Source organism: Talaromyces proteolyticus (assembly GCF_021365285.1).
Source record: "Talaromyces proteolyticus strain PMI_201 chromosome Unknown BGW36scaffold_7, whole genome shotgun sequence".
Lineage (NCBI taxonomy): Eukaryota > Fungi > Ascomycota > Eurotiomycetes > Eurotiales > Trichocomaceae > Talaromyces > Talaromyces proteolyticus.
Window position 1 is genome coordinate 76,791 of NW_025764283.1, and position 17,479 is coordinate 94,269.

Sequence of the window (17,479 nt, forward strand, 5' to 3'; positions counted from 1 at the left end):
TACTTTTTATTACATCTAATATTACCTCTTTCTTGCTGTATTTCAAATACGGCCGGCCCCAGAACGCTCCTGCCTTCCCTGTTCGGTGCTGTCGCCCGATCCGTGGGAAGGTTCAAGCTTGTATCTTCATGCCCGCCGTTCTTCTTGTTTTCTTGTTCTTCTCGGCAAGCTTGGAAGACCGTCTGCGTCCCTGTCTCGTTCGCAGCTGATACCAGCCTGATACTGACTACTTACCCCTCAGTGGGGATGGCTCCTCTTTCTTTCCTTCCCCTTTCGTGTGACATGTAATCATAATAAACCGCTATCAACAATTCAGCGCTGCGAGAGAGCTACATCCGAGCCAACGTCTCGCCACTACCAGTCCCCTCAGAGGGAGAGAGACAGAGCGTAAGGCTTTCTATATTCCACCATGGACAGATTGACTGTGTTTCCCGATATCTATCCGTCCGACAATACCCTCGAGACAGAAGTCCCATGGAGCTTGGCCGATGCAATTCCGGTCTCGGTCGAGACATTAGTCTTGTCATGGGCGTCTCTGCTGCATGCCTACACGGGCGAGGAGCAGCCTGTGTTCACCCTGGACCAGAGTCCGGTTAAGGTCGACCTTGCTCAGGCACATTTTGACACTGTATCTTTACATGCAACTACACAACCGAATGACATATATTATACGAGTATCGTGCTTACACCAACAAATTCTGACTTGTTGCAGACGAAGGCACAGCAAATTACAGGCAAGCGTAATTTATATCTCTCGATTGATCTGGCCACGGGTGCTGGCTTTTTGAGATCAGAAGTTGGAATACTACCTGATCAATTAAAGCAGATTGGTCTCCAGCTGTTTCAGTTTGTGAAAAGACTTGGTGTACTGGGCGAGCATGCAGATTTTGGCGAGAAACCGCTGCTATCTATTTCCAACCCAGAGCCTCGTCAGTTGCCTGGGCCCCAGTTCCTGCATCATCTAGCATTCAGCCATGCCGGAGGAGATGCCCTCGCCTTGGAATTCCTCAACGCCGATGATTCCATCCAGAGTCTCTCATTCAGAGACCTGGATTACTACTCGACACGATTGGCACAACAAATTGCCATGAACATTGACCAAACTTTGTCAAATCGAATTGTTCCTGTGCTTCTTGGCCAGTCCGTCGATCTTTATATCGCATGGCTCGCTGTTCTGAAAGCAGGCGCTGCTTTTTGTCCATTGGGAATAGATTCTCCAGAAGATCGTATCAACTTTATCTTAAAAGACGTTGCCGCAAGTGTGGTAGTCACCCATAGTAGATTCCAAACGAAACTAGAAAATGCGAAGGCAATAACACCTGTTTTAGTGGATGAACCCGTTTTGGAAGATATTCCAGCTATCTTGGATAACTTGAATCTCCGGTCAGAAGATCTGGCGTATGTCATGTACACGTCCGGTTCAACAGGTCGACCCAAAGGCGTGACAATTTCTCATAAAGCAGTCACTCAGTCACTGCTCGCGCATAACAGCATCATCCCATCATTCCATAGATTTTTGCAATTTGCTTCACCCACATTCGATGTCTCCGTCTTTGAAGTCTTCTTTCCGTGGTTCAGGGGTGCGACTCTGGTAGGTGCCGAACGAGGCGTCATGCTTCGTGACCTTGGAAATACAATCACAGCACTACAGGCCGATGCTGCTGAACTCACCCCAACGGTGGCTGCCGAGCTACTACGAAGTCGTCAAAGTGTACCGCGTCTTCGGGTTCTCCTTACAATTGGTGAAATGCTTACCAAGAAGGTGGTGGATGAATTTGGTGCCTCTGCAACAAGCAATGGAATTCTCCATAGCATGTACGGCCCAACTGAGGCGGCCATTCACTGTACCGCAGCGACTCATTTTCAATCGGATTCCACAGTCAATCTAATCGGGCAGCCTCTGGAGACTGTCTCTGCTTTTGTGATGTCTCTTGAAAAGAATCCACCCTCTTCAGATCCCGTGATACTACCTATTGGTCAGATAGGAGAGCTGGTAGTTGGCGGGCCACAATTGGCACAAGGCTATATTAATCGCCCGGTTGAAAATGCCAAGGCTTTTCTCCGTAATTCAAAACATGGTCGATTGTACCGAACAGGAGATAAGGCTCGAATCCTACCAGATGGGCGAATTGAATGCTTGGGGAGAATATCTGCTGGTCAGGTTAAATTACGTGGCCAGCGGGTGGAGCTGGGAGAAATTGAAAGCGTTATTTGCCTTCATCCGAATATCCACAGCGCCATTGTTGGTTTAGTTCGTGGAATACTGATTGCATGGGTATTGATCGATAATGAGAAAGACGTGCAACCGGAAGAAATTCGTCGATTTTGTCAAAAACTGCTTCCAACTTATATGGTCCCTGGAGACTATGTCACTCTTGGAGAATTTCCGCGACTTGATTCCGGAAAAGTAAACAAAAAAGCCCTGGAGGCAGACTATGACCAGAACTATCTCAAACAGACAACAGGATCGATTATGTCATTTCGAGATTCGCTTGAGGAACGCATTTATGAGGCAGTGGGTACCGTTTTGGGCACCTTTGAAAATCAAAACGAGAGTCTTTCTGCCATGGGGTTGGACTCTCTGACTGGTATTAGATTGGCTGCGAAACTACGCGAGATAAGCATTAATTTAGATGTCGGAACTCTTTTGGTTGCGGATACAGTTAGCAATATCTGGGACTTTGCTAAGGAGACTGGAGAACATTTGCAAGAACCTTCCGACAGAAATATTAATAACATATGGGAATCAATTAGCAGAACGGGGTTGGCTGTGCTCGATGCAAAGGGTATTCGATCACTTGTCGACAAAGTAGAGCCATGCAGCGACACTCAGATAGCCATGCTTTCTGAATCTCTTCGAGATCACAAAGCTTATTGCAATTGGGTCGAACTGAGATTTCAAGAGGGTCTCCAATTACCAGCCATAGAACAAGCTATATCTACGCTCATAAAGCATAATGAGATGCTGCGCTCTGTCTTCCTTAAAATTGATGTACCCGAAAACCCCTTTTGTCGAGTTGCATGGAAGAGAGCAAATTTGGACGACTATTTTCAAGAGAAAACATCTTTCGATTATGATTGGAGTATAGAATTTGACGACAGCATTTTGATACCCTTTAAAGTTCAGTTTATTCAAGAGAAAACATCGGTTCGAGTACTGGTTCAACTACATCACGCAATTTATGACGGTTGGTCTTGGGAGTTGGTACTAGATGACCTTCGATCTGCGTTGGCTGGGGAACATTTAGATACTCGACTTCCATTCTCTAACGTAGTAAGGCACTACCTAACAACAAATTCCTCACAATCCGCTGCAAAGGCGGCTTACTGGGAAGACTATATACGAGGAGCTATGCCTTCGACGTTGCCGCTGTTCCAGAGCAAAATTGATGTACCAAAAAGAGTTGGAAAGGCCTACCGAACTTTCAACACTTCTTTACTACATGTCGATAGACAGGCCCGGTCCCTCTCGATTAGCCGACAGGCCTTTTTTCAGGCTTCTGTGGCATACATTTTATCTTCATATCTGGATACCGATGATGTGATATTCGGCACTGTCTTCTCAGGCCGCACGTTACCTGTTGAAGGCATCGAAAACACCATCGGGCCTTGCCTTCGTATATTTCCCAACCGCGTAAATCTGTCATGGGTACGAACTATTCATGATCTTTTAATAGTCATTCAAAGAAGCAATCGAAAGACATTGGAATATGGCAATATTTCACTTCGCCAAATCAAAAAGCTTTCTGGCGTCGATAACTCGACCCGTCTGTTTGACTGCCTTTTTGTTTGGCAGGAGCTTCCAGGGCATGATTCGAGAACTAGCTCTTACTTTGAGCAAGTCGCAGCCGAGGACTTTTTAGAATTTCCTTTAGTTATCGAACTGGAACCTAAGGATGGGAAAGTCATGGGGGTTGCGACATACGAGGAGTCTGTCTTCCCGGAAGCTCAGGCAAATTTACTACTAGAGCAGATTGATGAAATCGCCACCCTCTTCACCAACTCGCTGGACTCGCAACTCAATAATTTTAATCATCAACTTTCCTCATCTATACTCTCGATAGAAAATAATCGCCTTGTACATCTAGATGATTTGACATCGTTGGCATATCAAGTCGAGCAGCTGGCTGCGAAAAACCCTAGGCGAAATGCTGTTGAATTTATTCACGATCTTGACCCAGATACTGGAGGTAGTAGTGTTTATTCTCTCACTTATCACGAACTTAATCAACGGAGTAATCGGCTAGCTCACTATCTACTGAGCTGTAACGTCAGAGGCGGAGATCTTGTCGGCATAATTCTGGATAAATCTCTGGAACTATACATATCTATATTGGCAGTGATAAAAATCGGTGCAGGATACGTGCCTTTGACTCCTTTGACACCGAACCAAAGGGTTCGAACTGTCTTGGATGACACTAGGCCGAGAGTATGTATTGTTACACCTAGTCTCATCTCTGAACTGAAGCATCTGGAATGGTTGCGTCTTCTGGATCTCGAGGACGTGGATTTTATACAGTACTCAGATGAGAATCCTGCATCCTCCCATCAAGATTCTAATGCAGCCTATGTTGTTTACACGTCTGGGAGTACAGGGAAACCTAAAGGAGTCGTGATCACTCATCGTAACCTACAAAGCAATATTGCAACACTCGCTGAAATATATCCAATTGGGGATCATCCCAAGCTCCTTCAAGCTTGTTCACAGGCCTTTGATGGTTAGTATTACCCTATGGCTTCAGTCAGGTAGAAGTTGACAATTTCAAGTTTCTGTTTTTGAGATATTTTTTTCATGGCACTGTGGGATGACTCTCTGCTCAGCCACAAATGATGTGATGTTTCGGGATATCGAGGAGGTTATACGAAACAGACATGTAACTCACCTCAGTCTCACTCCAACGGTAGCAGCTCTTATTAAACCCGAGAATGTACCGAGTGTGAGAATGCTAGTAACTGCTGGGGAGGGCTTAACGGCAAAGGTACACCACGATTGGGCGGGGATGGGCTTGTATCAAGGTAAGTAAGGGAAGAGTACTGATGATGGAAAATTTCTAGTCGAGGTCTAAACAAGTATCTCAGGCTATGGTCCAAGTGAAACCACAAATATTTGCACAGTTCGATCCAACGTCACCATCTCTGATAATGCAAGAAATATCGGCAAACCTTTCAAGAACACCTCCGTTTTCGTTACCTCCGAAGGCCCTGGATTCTCCTTGCTACTACGAGGCGCTGTCGGTGAATTCTGTTTTGGGGGTGATCAAGTTGTAAGCGCATTGAATCCCCGTTATTCCTTTGGTTATACTCAATTTCTGACACGGAATAAAGGGACAAGGTTATCTCAATCAACCGAGCTTGACAAGGGAGAAATTCTTCATCCACCCTGAATTTGGTCGACTGTATCGATCTGGCGACTTTGGGAGACTGCTCCCCGACGGATCATTAATGTTCGTTGGCCGCCGAGATGACCAAGTCAAGCTTCGTGGTCAGCGAGTGGAACTAGGAGAGATAAACAGTGCTATTCTATTCAACAGTGAGGCTCAAGATTGTGCATCAATGATAGTCGGAGACAAAAGCAATTCTCGACAGCAGCTCGTTAGCTTCTTTGTTCCAAGGCTTCTTTTCACGCCAATGGAGTTCAACGATGAGTTGAAGCACTCAATCAAGATTCTTTTTGAGTCTTTGACTGCTAGGTTGTCTTCATATATGGTTCCTTCGTATCTAATACCAGTGGAAGCAATCCCAATGACAATCGTGAAGAAAATAGATAACAGAAAGCTGAAAGATATGTTTGAAATGCTATCCCCAGCGGAACTGGAGAAGTTTTCACAATCACAAGGAGATACTCATAGTACTGAACTCTCGGAGGACGAAGAGAAGGTTGCAAATATCATTTCTCAAGCGACAAAAATTCCCTTAGAGCTTTTACGACCAAGCACGTCTCTATATAATGTCGGTATTGATTCGATATCTGCTATTCATGTTTCGAGGCTGCTTAGAAAATCCGGCTTTGGTCAGGTCGATGTTTCTTTAATTCTGCGGCATTCCTCGATTGGAGCGCTATCAAGGGCGATCAGAAAGAAGACGCTGCAAGAACAAGAATACAATGAATCGCAAACGATAGATTTAGAAAAGAATAGTCTGTTGGGAGATGAACTAGTCCAAAAAGTGCTGAAGGACTTCTACTCAGCAGGCCACAAGGTGGAAGCAGTGATTCCTTGTACTGCTTTGCAGGAAGCAATGTTATCCCGCACAATATCGAATGAGGACAACGCCTACTGCAACCACATCCTTCTTGAATTCAAAGGAGACTTTGGTAAGCTTCGTGATACAATGCAACAGATGGCTTGTAGGCATGAAGTTCTACGCACGTGTTTTGTTACTACGAACAATGCTAGATTTACCTTTGTACAAGCTATCCTTCAAACAGTTTCGATACCTTGGACTGTAGTTGAAACTACAGATTTGGCCATGGAAATCTTGAGTCAAAAGTCATTATTTGCCACGCACGCTCAGCAGCCCTTTACAGTCCCATATTCAATTGTTGCCCTTACTGAAGCTTTCACTGACAAGAAAGTACTTCTATTTTCGATTCATCACGCATTGCATGATGGTCAAGCAATGGCTCTGCTCTTGAAGGAAATTGAAACGTCATATGCTGGAGGCCAATTACCAGTTCCTACACAGTTCCGTCAATTCGTCAATTATATCCTTGCAAATAGCGAGGAAGACACCAATCCTTTTTGGAACAAATACTTGGATGGCATTCCTGGATCACTTCTCTTTCCGTCCTTGACAACGGACCCGATGGCCAGAAGTCATTCAATTGATATTTATAAAGAACAATTTGAGCTTCCGCTGACAGAATTTGAAACAATGTGTAAGAATCTCTCCGTGACTCCTCTGAGCCTAATCCAGGGAGCCTGGGCAATGCTACTATCAATCTATACCACTTCATCAGATATTTGCTTTGGAAATGTTTTCAGTGGCAGGACGATACCACTGGAAGGTATAGAAGACATCATTGGGCCGTGCTTCAGTGTTCTCCCAGTTCGTTTTCAAGTATCGAATACAGCACTTAGTCTTGATGTGGTGAAATCAGCACACAAAGCCAACATCGACATCATGGCTTATCAGCACACATCATTGAGGCAAATTTCGAAGAAGCTTTCAGGTAAACCTCTATTTGACTCGATTGTGCTGCTTCAGCCCCCTGTCACAGAGCTAGACCATGAACTGTGGCAAATGTTGTCCGAGGAAGGAGACATGGATTTTCCGGTTATTCTTGAAATTTTACCAAGTGTACGGCATGACAATTTATCAATACACCTCCATGTCAACTCCCGTCAAGTAACGGTAGTGGATGCAAAGACTATAATCAAGGATTTCACGGATCTTGTCATCCAGATACTACGATACCCACTTTCCAAAGCTATTGATCATCGTAATCTCCGAGACCTACCGACAATTGCACAGAAGGCAAGAGATTTCAGGGAAAGTATCGCTGTAAATGGGAAGAAAGAATTAGGATCAAGGCTGGCGGGCTTACAACTTTCGGATGAAGAGTTAAGAGTTCGAGATATAATTTCCCGACTATCTGGATGTGATCCACAGATTATCAAACATGATACCACCATATTCCAGCTTGGACTCGATAGTATCAATGCCATCCAGATTTCAGCCTTCTTGAAAGATGCAGGTTATCTGGTTTCTGCAGCAGATATTCTTGAAGTAAGTCAGAACCCCTGCTAATTTAACGGGAGTTGACATCTTGAAAGAATCCAAGCACAAGTGGAATTGCAAATTTATTGCAACATCGCAATGCCTCACCGTCTATGAAAATGTTTGACTTCGCTTCATTTGAGAAAACTCACAGAGAAGATGTTCAGAATCGCTTGAATCTCGAAGAAAAAGATATTGAATCTATACGCCCATGTACATCAACCCAGGCTGGCATGCTGGCGGAGTTTACCAGATCTAATGGTGATCTATACTGTAACCGACTTTTACTAAAGTCAACGGCACCGATTGACCTTAAACGCCTGAAGAGTGCTTGGTCTAATACAATGGCTCGACATGAAATGTTACGAACTGGCTTCATCCACTTAAAGGATCGTGACTTCCCTTTCGCTATGGTTACTTATTCTCCCGGCCAGATTCCTCTTCCGTGGACCGAATATCAAACGGTATCTTCAAACAATGAGCATGAAAATCGAAGAAAATCTATCCATGCAAACCTACATTTGCCTCCATGGCTAATCTTCGTACGAGATCTCCAATCTGCAGCAGAGCTCGATATAACTGCTATGCATGCCATATACGACGCCCAATCTATGGATATGATACTTTCAGATGTTGCACGTGATTATCAAGCACAAAGTTTACCTCGTCTTGCGTCTATATCACCAGTACTTGGACAAATTCTCAACTCCGCATCCTCAATAAATACCGATATAGATAATTTTTGGAGTGAAGTGGGCTCGGAGTTTCAGATCACAAGCTTTCCCAACTTGAACCCTGTTAACGAGAAATCATCTGAAATGATTGAAACTAGTCGATATTCTTCAGCGCCTCTAGACATGATCAGTGAAAGGTGTAGAGCTATCGGCGTTACATTACAAGCTGCAGGACAAGCTGCTTGGGCTAGGCTCCTTTCTGCGTATACCGGCGAGACTAATGTTTCCTTTGGACTGGTTTTATCAGGTCGTGACATCTCTCGTGATGCCCAAAATGTATCATTTCCCTGTCTAGTTACGCTTCCTTTTCGATGTCTTGTTGAAGGAAGCAATAGGAGTTTTATTTCTTCAATCATGAAAACCAACGCTTCTTTCATGAAACACCAGTTCACTCCATTTACAAAAATTCAAAAGTTGTTTAAAGCTGATGGAGGACTCGTGGACACTCTCTTTGCCTATCAGAAATTCTCACACACGAAGGAAGAAAGTCAATTTTGGGAGGTGGTTGAAGAAGATGCTCGAGTTGATGTAAGTTATGATTGAGCCTTGTACAGTCCCCACACTCGATCTCTAACGATAATTTATCAGTATCCTATATCGATGGAAATGGTTCCCGATGACAAAGGTGTTATGTTGCGCGTGACATGTCGAGGGGATGTTGTTCCGCAATCACATGCAGATCTCATATTGAGGCAATTTGACCATCTTCTACTCGATTGTTTGCTTCGTGCAGAATCGAGTTGTAGAGATATCTCGACCATGCAGCGTAACCTGCTTTCTATAACGCCAGCCAAAGAGTCTCGTATTCCTTCTCAAGTTGCATTACTGCACGAATTTGTGGAAAGCAGTGCGCAAAGATCCCCGAACCGAGTAGCTCTTGAGTTTGTTTCAGGATTGAGTCTTGAAAAAATCAAGAAAGAGACCTGGACATATAGTGAATTGGATCGCATTGGAAACAAAGTTGCTAGACTGCTGCAAACCCTTGAAACGGGTGAAAGGCGTCTGATTGCGATATGCTTTGACAAATGTCCCGAGGCATACTTTGCTATATTGGGTATTCTTAAAGGTGGCCATGCATTTGTTGCACTGGATCCTAGTTCGCCGTTAGCCAGGAAACAGTTCATTGTTGAGGATTCAGCCGTCCGCACCCTACTCTGCACCTCAGATAAGCACGAAGAACTAAACTCGCTTTCAGGTGTTACTACAGTTGAATTGGACAAACCCGGTATTTTAGATGACATCTCAGCGGACCCAATAGATTCTACAAACCCAATTTATCCAGATGATACATGCTATTGTCTGTACACGTCCGGGACAACAGGGACTCCAAAGGGTTGTGAAATAACGCATGATAATGCTGTACAGGCTATGCAATCTTTCTCAAGATTATTTGACCAAAACTGGGATGAAGATTCTCGCTGGCTACAGTTTGCTTCATTTCATTTTGATGTCAGCGTTCTGGAACAGTACTGGAGTTGGGGTGTAGGAATATGTGTCACCTCTTGCCCTCGAGACCTTTTGTTTCAAGATCTTGCTGGGACTATGAAGCAACTTGAAATCTCCCATGTGGATCTCACTCCAAGTCTTGCCAAGTTAATTACCCCAGAAGAAGTGCCATCATTATGCAAAGGAGTGTTTATCACCGGTGGGGAGGCGCTCAAGCAGGAGATCTTAGATGCGTGGGGAAGACAAAAGGTAATATACAACGGTTACGGTCCTACTGAAGTTACCATTGGCTGCACTATGCTTCCCAGGATGGACGAGAATAGCAAATCGTCTAATATTGGTGCTCAATTTGACAATGTCGGATCGTACGTCTTTCAACCAGGTACAACGACTCCTGTGCTTCGAGGAGGTATAGGTGAATTATGTGTATCTGGTGCTTTAGTGGGCCGAGGCTATTTGAATCGCCCGGAATTAACTCGAGAGAAATTCCAGTATATCGATGAGTATCACGAGCGAGTATATCGTACAGGCGATCTCGTCAGAATACTGCATGACTACAGCTTTCAGTTCCTGGGACGTATAGATGATCAAGTGAAAATCCGAGGCCAGCGACTCGAAATAGGGGAAATAAACGCGGTTATTCAAAAGTCGACCCCCGAGATAGCAGAAGTTGCGACTCTAGTGATCAAACACCCAAGTCAGATGAGAGAACAGCTCGTGTCTTTCATTGCGAGGGAAAGGCCAGACAAAAAACGGAAAGCCCTTGAGATTGTTGAGGATGATAACATATACAATATTATTGCGTCAGTCCAAGAATTTACTCAAGCAAAGCTCTCTGGATACATGGTTCCAACTCATATTATACCGATTTCAGCATTGCCGTTATCTGCGAATAATAAAGTTGAGATGAAAGCCTTGAGGGCCTTCTATGCAGAGATTTCTCTTGAAAAGCTTCAACAACTAAGTTCTATTAGCCGAAAAAGACGGTCTTCATGTCGCGAAGACGTTCGACATATTGTTCGGGTTCTTGCGGACTTTTCCAAAGTAAAGCCTAATGAAATTTCTCATTCAACCAGCATCTATGACCTTGGATTGGATTCAATTTCGGTTATAGGACTTGCCCAGAAGTTTAGGGATGCTGGATATGTTGGAGCCCATGTTTCTTTGATTATGAAAAGTAAGAACCTGACTCCCCCTATACGCGACTTTCTCACTTACACCTTGGCTCAATTTAGACCCCTCTGTTGCAGGCATTGCTTCGGCATTGAAGAGTTCCAATTCTGAGACCGCTTTGTCGAAGATGGATTACGAAAATTGTAAGCAGAAGATTAAGGCTTTTGCGCATAGATACACCTTTACCGCTGCCGAGAGTATCGGTGTTCCCACTCACATTATTCAAGAGATAGCTCCTTGCACGCCGTTACAGGCAGGAATGATTGCCCGCTTTCTAGAAAGTTCGGGACACCCATATTGCTCTTTGTTTAGATTTGAGCTAAATTCCGACGTTGATCTCGAACAACTGAGATCAGCCTGGTCTGAGACGCAGGAAAACATTCAATTGCTTCGTGTTCGGATGGTTGCATTGCCCGACGGCTTTGCGCAAGTGTTTTTGAAGCACGATGAAATCAAATGGCTAGAGATAACAGCGACAGATGATGACATACTAGGTCGCGGAAAGAATTCGTGGAAGTCATGGTGTGACGATATACAAGATTTTTCTGGCCCTTTGTGGTGCATAAGAATCATCAAATCTTCAAACCGAAGATTGCTTTGCTTGAACATATTTCATGCACTCTATGATGGCAATAGTCTTCCTCTACTTTTGGAACAAGTCACTTTACGATACCATAGGAAAGAAATCCCGGATAATATCCCTTCTTTCACAGAAGTCTTACCGCGAGGACCACTGCGAGAATTACCAGAAGCTAAAGATTTCTGGACAAGCCTCTTCAATGATCTTCCTGCAAAGAGTTACTTTAAGGACGATTTGCCAAGCGATTCATTACAAGCAATAATTTTGACTCGTGAGTTAAAGAAGATCGACGGCCTCGTTGATATAAAGGCTTCTCTGCAAGTAACGGATAACGCCATCTTTCACGCGTGCTGGCTTCTAACGCTGTATGAGTATTTTGCCGATACCCCCCTCTGGGAATAGTGAATTCTGGAAGAGCACTTGATATTCCTAACGCAGAGTACGTTGTTGGGCCTTTGTTCAACACTATTCCTAGTTACATTTCATTTCATTCCTCAAACACGAAAGCCGATCTTATCAAGTCCTGCCATCACTATTATGTATCCACTCTTCCTTATCAACATACTCCTCTCCGTGATATTGGAAAATGGCTAGGAAGAAAACCAAATCAGCCTCTATTTGAGATACTATTCGTATATCAAAAGTCTAACCCTACGAATGAAGAGATATGGTCGGAGGTCGATTCTGTCGCTACTGTCGATTATCCCCTCTCCCTTGAAGTTCAACAAAGCCAAACAGGTAATATGACAGTAACTTTGGCGGCCAAAAACCACGCTGTTTCAGCAGATGAGGCAGAATCACTCTTGTCTACTTTCGAGAGAATCTGCAAAACAATACATCTTGAAAAGGAGACAAAACTTCCTAGTGAATTTCAAGGACCCAATGAGCACTCCTTTGCTTTTCACCACTCTAAAAAAAGCGGTGATTATGAAACCGTGAACTCAGGTCGTGAACATGACTGGACACCAGATATGACTGAAATTCGAAGCGTTATCGCCGAGCTTGCATGTGTTGATGCAGAGTCGATCCACCTCGACACGTCTATCTTTGAGCTTGGATTGGATAGCATTGATGCTGTGAAATTGTCCTCAAGATTAAGGGCCCGTGGAATCAGCCTTCCCGTCAGTTCGATCATGAACCAAAGGACCGTCTTGAAAATTTCAAATAGTTTGTCCACTCCGTCAAATTCAATAATGAAGAAACAAGGGTTCTCCCTTAATAAGCTGAGTCAGAAAATTACTGCAAGCTTGAAGCAAGATGGAAAGCTTCCGGTGGATGTAGTCAAAGTCCTACCTCCCACGGCACTTCAGGAAGCAATGGTTGCAGAGATGATTATGTCAGAATACCAGCACTACTATACATTGGAAGTCTTTGAAGTAGTAGAGAATGTGGACTTTTCAAATCTTTTGACATCCTGGAAGACTGTTGTTGATGCTCATGACATTCTCCGGACAACCTTCGTGGAAGTAGAGGATCCAAATATCCCATACTCTTACGCTCAAATAGTACATGCGCCAAATGGGAATGGGATTGAAGTGATTGACTTACGAGAGAACTCCATTGACAATTACGTCAAGTCAATCAATGGCAATAAGACTCGACCGTCCCTTTCCATACAAGGTGCTCAGACGGATAACAAGCGTTACATTATCCTGTCTATTGCCCACGCACTATACGATGGATGGTCTTTTGATCTCTTGCATACCGATATTGAGAAGGCATACCTCGGCCATTCCGTTACCCGGCCTCCATACGAAGGGCCATTGGAACAGATCCTTACTTTGTCAGACGATAGTCATCGAAATTTTTGGGATGTGACCCTCAAAGGTTTTATACCCCGTCGATTTCCAAGAGGGACAGAGGCTCGAGGAGATAGATCAACTTTGCATCGCTTGGAGCGGTCTTTTAACGTTCCATGTGAGGATATTACGCAGTTTTGCAAGAAAAATGGGGTCACAGTACAAGCCCTAAGTTTAGCAACCTGGTGCCTTACACTAGCCAGCTTCGTCAGAAGCCTGGATGTCGGATTCGGGCTTGTTCTTTCTGGCCGAAACTTTGCTGATGCCAACGAAATCATGTTTCCAACAATGAATACTGTAGTCTTCAGGGCCATTCTCCATGGTTCACGATTGGATATGCTTAAATACATCCAGAGCACCCTTGGGGAATTGAGCGAACACCAATACTATCCACTCCGGAAAGCAAGTACTGAAGTCGCAGCTGGCTCTCTTTTTGACACGATCTTTATATACCAGAAACGGCCAACAACGTCGCACACTGGCCATGAGTCTCTTTACAAATCAATTAAGGGGTCAGCTGATACAGGCTATCCATTATCAGTTGAGATGGAACTTGAGGGGGATTCAATGATATCTCGCATCGCAGCTCGAGACGACCTTTTGGGGTTGAACGACGCGGCAGATGTTCTAGAGAAAATGAGCAAAGTGTTCCATCTCATTATGTCCGAGCCACAACATCCTACAGTCGATTTCACAGATAATGGTGTGATAGTGTGCCAAAGTGCTGTCTTCCAAGAGAAGGCTGATGACCAGAAGAAGGACGAGATAAAGGACCCCGATGAATCAGCAACTACCACGACGTGGACTGATTTGGAAATTTGCATATGCGAGACGCTCTCAATATTATCAGGCATACCCCGAGAAAATATCAGCAAAGATTCGACATTGTTCAACCTTGGACTCGACAGTATCAGTGCCATCAAAGTCTGCACCTTGTTGAAACACCGGTCGGTCATTCTACCGGTCACCACAATGCTGAAGGCAGGGTCTATCAAAGAAATGGCAAAAGCAGTCAAAACTCAAAAAGATTATGCTGAGAATCCGGGCATTTTTTCTAGCTCAGAGTTGAACAGTCTTGATGTGGAAGGAATCTTGTTATTAAACAAAATCCCGCAAAATGAGGTTGAAAAGGTCCTTCCAGCTACATCAGGACAAATATATTGCCTTGCTATGCATGCGCAAAATCCACAAATCTTCTACCCGAGCTTTTTCTACTCTGTTAACAGTCTCTCTAGTGGGCAGCTGGACAAAGCGTGGACACGGCTAGTATCGCAGCTTCCTATTCTGCGCACAATATTTATACGTACCGGCATACGAGAGATTGCATTCGCACAGGCGATTTTAAAGGAGTCGAAAAGTTCAATTTTTTGGCATGAGACAGCTTCAGACGCAGAGTTTCTACGACCAAAACAATGCCCTATTGCTTCAGGACCAGTTTCTATTCATGCGACTGGCACCAATCAGGGAATCTTGATAAACTTACATATACACCATGCCCTCTATGACGCTATATCTCTTCCGAAGATTATAGATTGCCTTGGTCAGTTATGTAGCAGCGAGTGGCTTCATGATAGAGAATTGGATTTCTCCAAATTCATACAATTTCAAGGTGCGCAGTCGCTGCTGGCTGTCCGAAAACAATTCTGGCGAAGTTATCTTTCCGGGATGCCTGGAGAATCTCAACGAAACATCAGCGGGCAAGAATCCAGTGAGAGAAGCGAATTGTATCAACCGGGTCTTATTGATAGTGTAGATAAGTTAGAGACCGTTGCACGACACAACGGTCTTAGTCTTCAGTCGATATTCATAGCGGTGTATTCCAAGGTGCATGCGCAATTGGCAGGCAACGCAAGCACTGAAGATCTTGTTTTGGGTGTGTACTTGGCGAACAGGGGCTATGAGCTTGATGGGCTACCAGATCTAATTGCACCAACCCTGAACATGGTACCTTTGCGTATTCGAAGCCTCAAAAAGCCTACCATTGAAATCGCTCATCAAATCCAAAGCGACTTACATGAGATTAGCCGAGTAGAGCATTCTGGAGTGTCTTTGGTGGAGATTATGGACTGGACCGGAGTCCATGTGGATGTGTTTGTCAATTTCTTGAGATTGCCAGAGTCTGGGTTCAATGTTGCGCAAGGAAACATTCGCTTTATCCCAGTTCAGCGGGAGGAGATAACATCCAATGAAATAAATGGTCAGGTCCATGAGCACTTAGGCCTTTTGACTGGGGAAGAGGAGGATTTATCGAGAATTTACAGAGTAGGTTCTCCACTTTTATGTGGATTTGTGAACGGAATTTGTTAATGGTGATTCAGAATTGCTTCGATATTGAAGTAGGCATCCGTGAAGGAAAGATGGACGTGGGAATTTTCGGGTCGGAGACAGTTTTCGGTGAAGGGAAAGCCGGGATAATTCTAGACCAAGTACGAAAAGACTTAGAGCAGCTGGTTGCTTAAGAGATGCATGCTTCGTCAAGAGACTGTGATGTGTTGATGATTTTCAGGCTAGAGATAAGATTTAATGATGTGCAAGTGATTTAGACAATTCAAGTTTTTTTCTTGTGTACATTAGGAAGTAATGAAGCTGAATTCGGTATGAATGGAGATAGATGCGGTATCGTCATGAATCACGTGCGAAGCCACCAACAACTTACAAGTAATTAAACCAGCCTGTTGTCAATAGCATGACATGCCACGATTCTCAGGCCAAATTAGATTATTGATTGTTGCTGGTCGTAAGAGCACTAGGATGTTTTCCATTATGACAGGTGTCATTTTTGTTTCAGCTTGTTACATCAGAAGTCAGCATTGGAGCTAATAGCTTTTTGACAAACCCCTGTCAATCGAACATTATTAGCCGTGCTGCATTTCTGAGGCTGAAAAATCTGTTTCAAAGTTTATTGCATCTACGTGGTTGGTAATGGCTGCTGGACTGATCAGGCATCAGCAAATAGTCCCGTTGATCGTATTGACAGTATGCAGACAGCAGCAACAGATGGAGAACTGTGTCTTTGACTATTGATACGACAAATGTGATGCTGTGGTGTTTCTCGCAAGTGCGCAGCAGCCATTGAGTACTAGAATGATTGGTATGATGGCTTCGAAAATCGCGCTCATTTATGGGGGGAGTCGAGGCCCAACAAGGGATGACACATGCAAGGGCGCGCAACCATGAGATTGACAGTTAGGACGCTGGCCGAAGAACTGCACGCGTTCCCGGGTATTGTTTGTCGATAATACGGCCCAGTATCTATTTACTATCGATTGGCTAACTTATCGGTTGGTATCGATACTGATAAGGTTATTGGGATCATACGCAGATGCGGGCAGACATCAGAAGTTCAGGGGAAGTGGGAGCAGTGATAAGCCTACGAAGCTCGCATAGGCTGGCTACTACGTCAGTGCTATTGAGTCGATATCAACAAACCGCTGCGCCGCACTTGCACTTGCACTACGAACTGTTGATTTTTATTTATCGAAAATTGCCACTGCGCTGTGATGTGGTGACGCTTGCTGGGTGGTGGGCGCAGATCGCCCGACGTCAGCAGGCAAGCTAGATATTCTGGGCTGGTAGACGGCGGTTGCTCTGGTCTGCTCTGGTCTGCTCTGGCAATAAATGGAGATCATATCGCGGGTAATCATACATACATCTTAGCGATAAATAAAAGAATGATTAATGTTGTGAGGTGTGATGTGTGCACTGTGATGTGTGATGTGTGTGGTGAGGTTGAGCAAATAGAGCCAAGCGTGTCGTTGCGCGTCCCGGCCGGCCCCTAGCGGCCCCACTTGGCGCCCGCAACGTCAACATTCTGCGCAGTTTCAACAACAACGCGCTTTGGGGCGCGTGTTTCCCTCACAGTCTCGCACACACACACACACACCACCCCATACCACATCACATCACATCGCATCCATCATAACTATTATTGAAAGCAGCAGCCCATCAACAGCAACCAACCATACCGCCATACCCTCCTCCTGCTCGCTCTCTCGCTCGGCTAACCATCAGCCCACACGCCCGCGCTG

At 44.6% G+C, this 17,479-nt stretch overlaps 1 protein-coding gene across 1 annotated transcript; it reads left to right on the forward strand.

Annotated features, from left to right (window-relative positions):
• Positions 1-409: 409 nt before the first annotated feature.
• On the forward strand, positions 410-15,910 carry BGW36DRAFT_427960 (nonribosomal siderophore peptide synthase SidC; the record flags this gene model as incomplete). The annotated part of the gene is made up of 9 exons (XM_046220478.1): positions 410-4,718; positions 4,768-5,016; positions 5,080-5,264; positions 5,326-7,728; positions 7,776-8,981; positions 9,042-11,076; positions 11,135-12,017; positions 12,068-15,713; positions 15,770-15,910. 9 exons carry the CDS (start codon positions 410-412, stop codon positions 15,908-15,910), a joined length of 15,057 nt encoding a protein of 5,018 aa, XP_046070862.1.
• Positions 15,911-17,479: the final 1,569 nt, after the last annotated feature.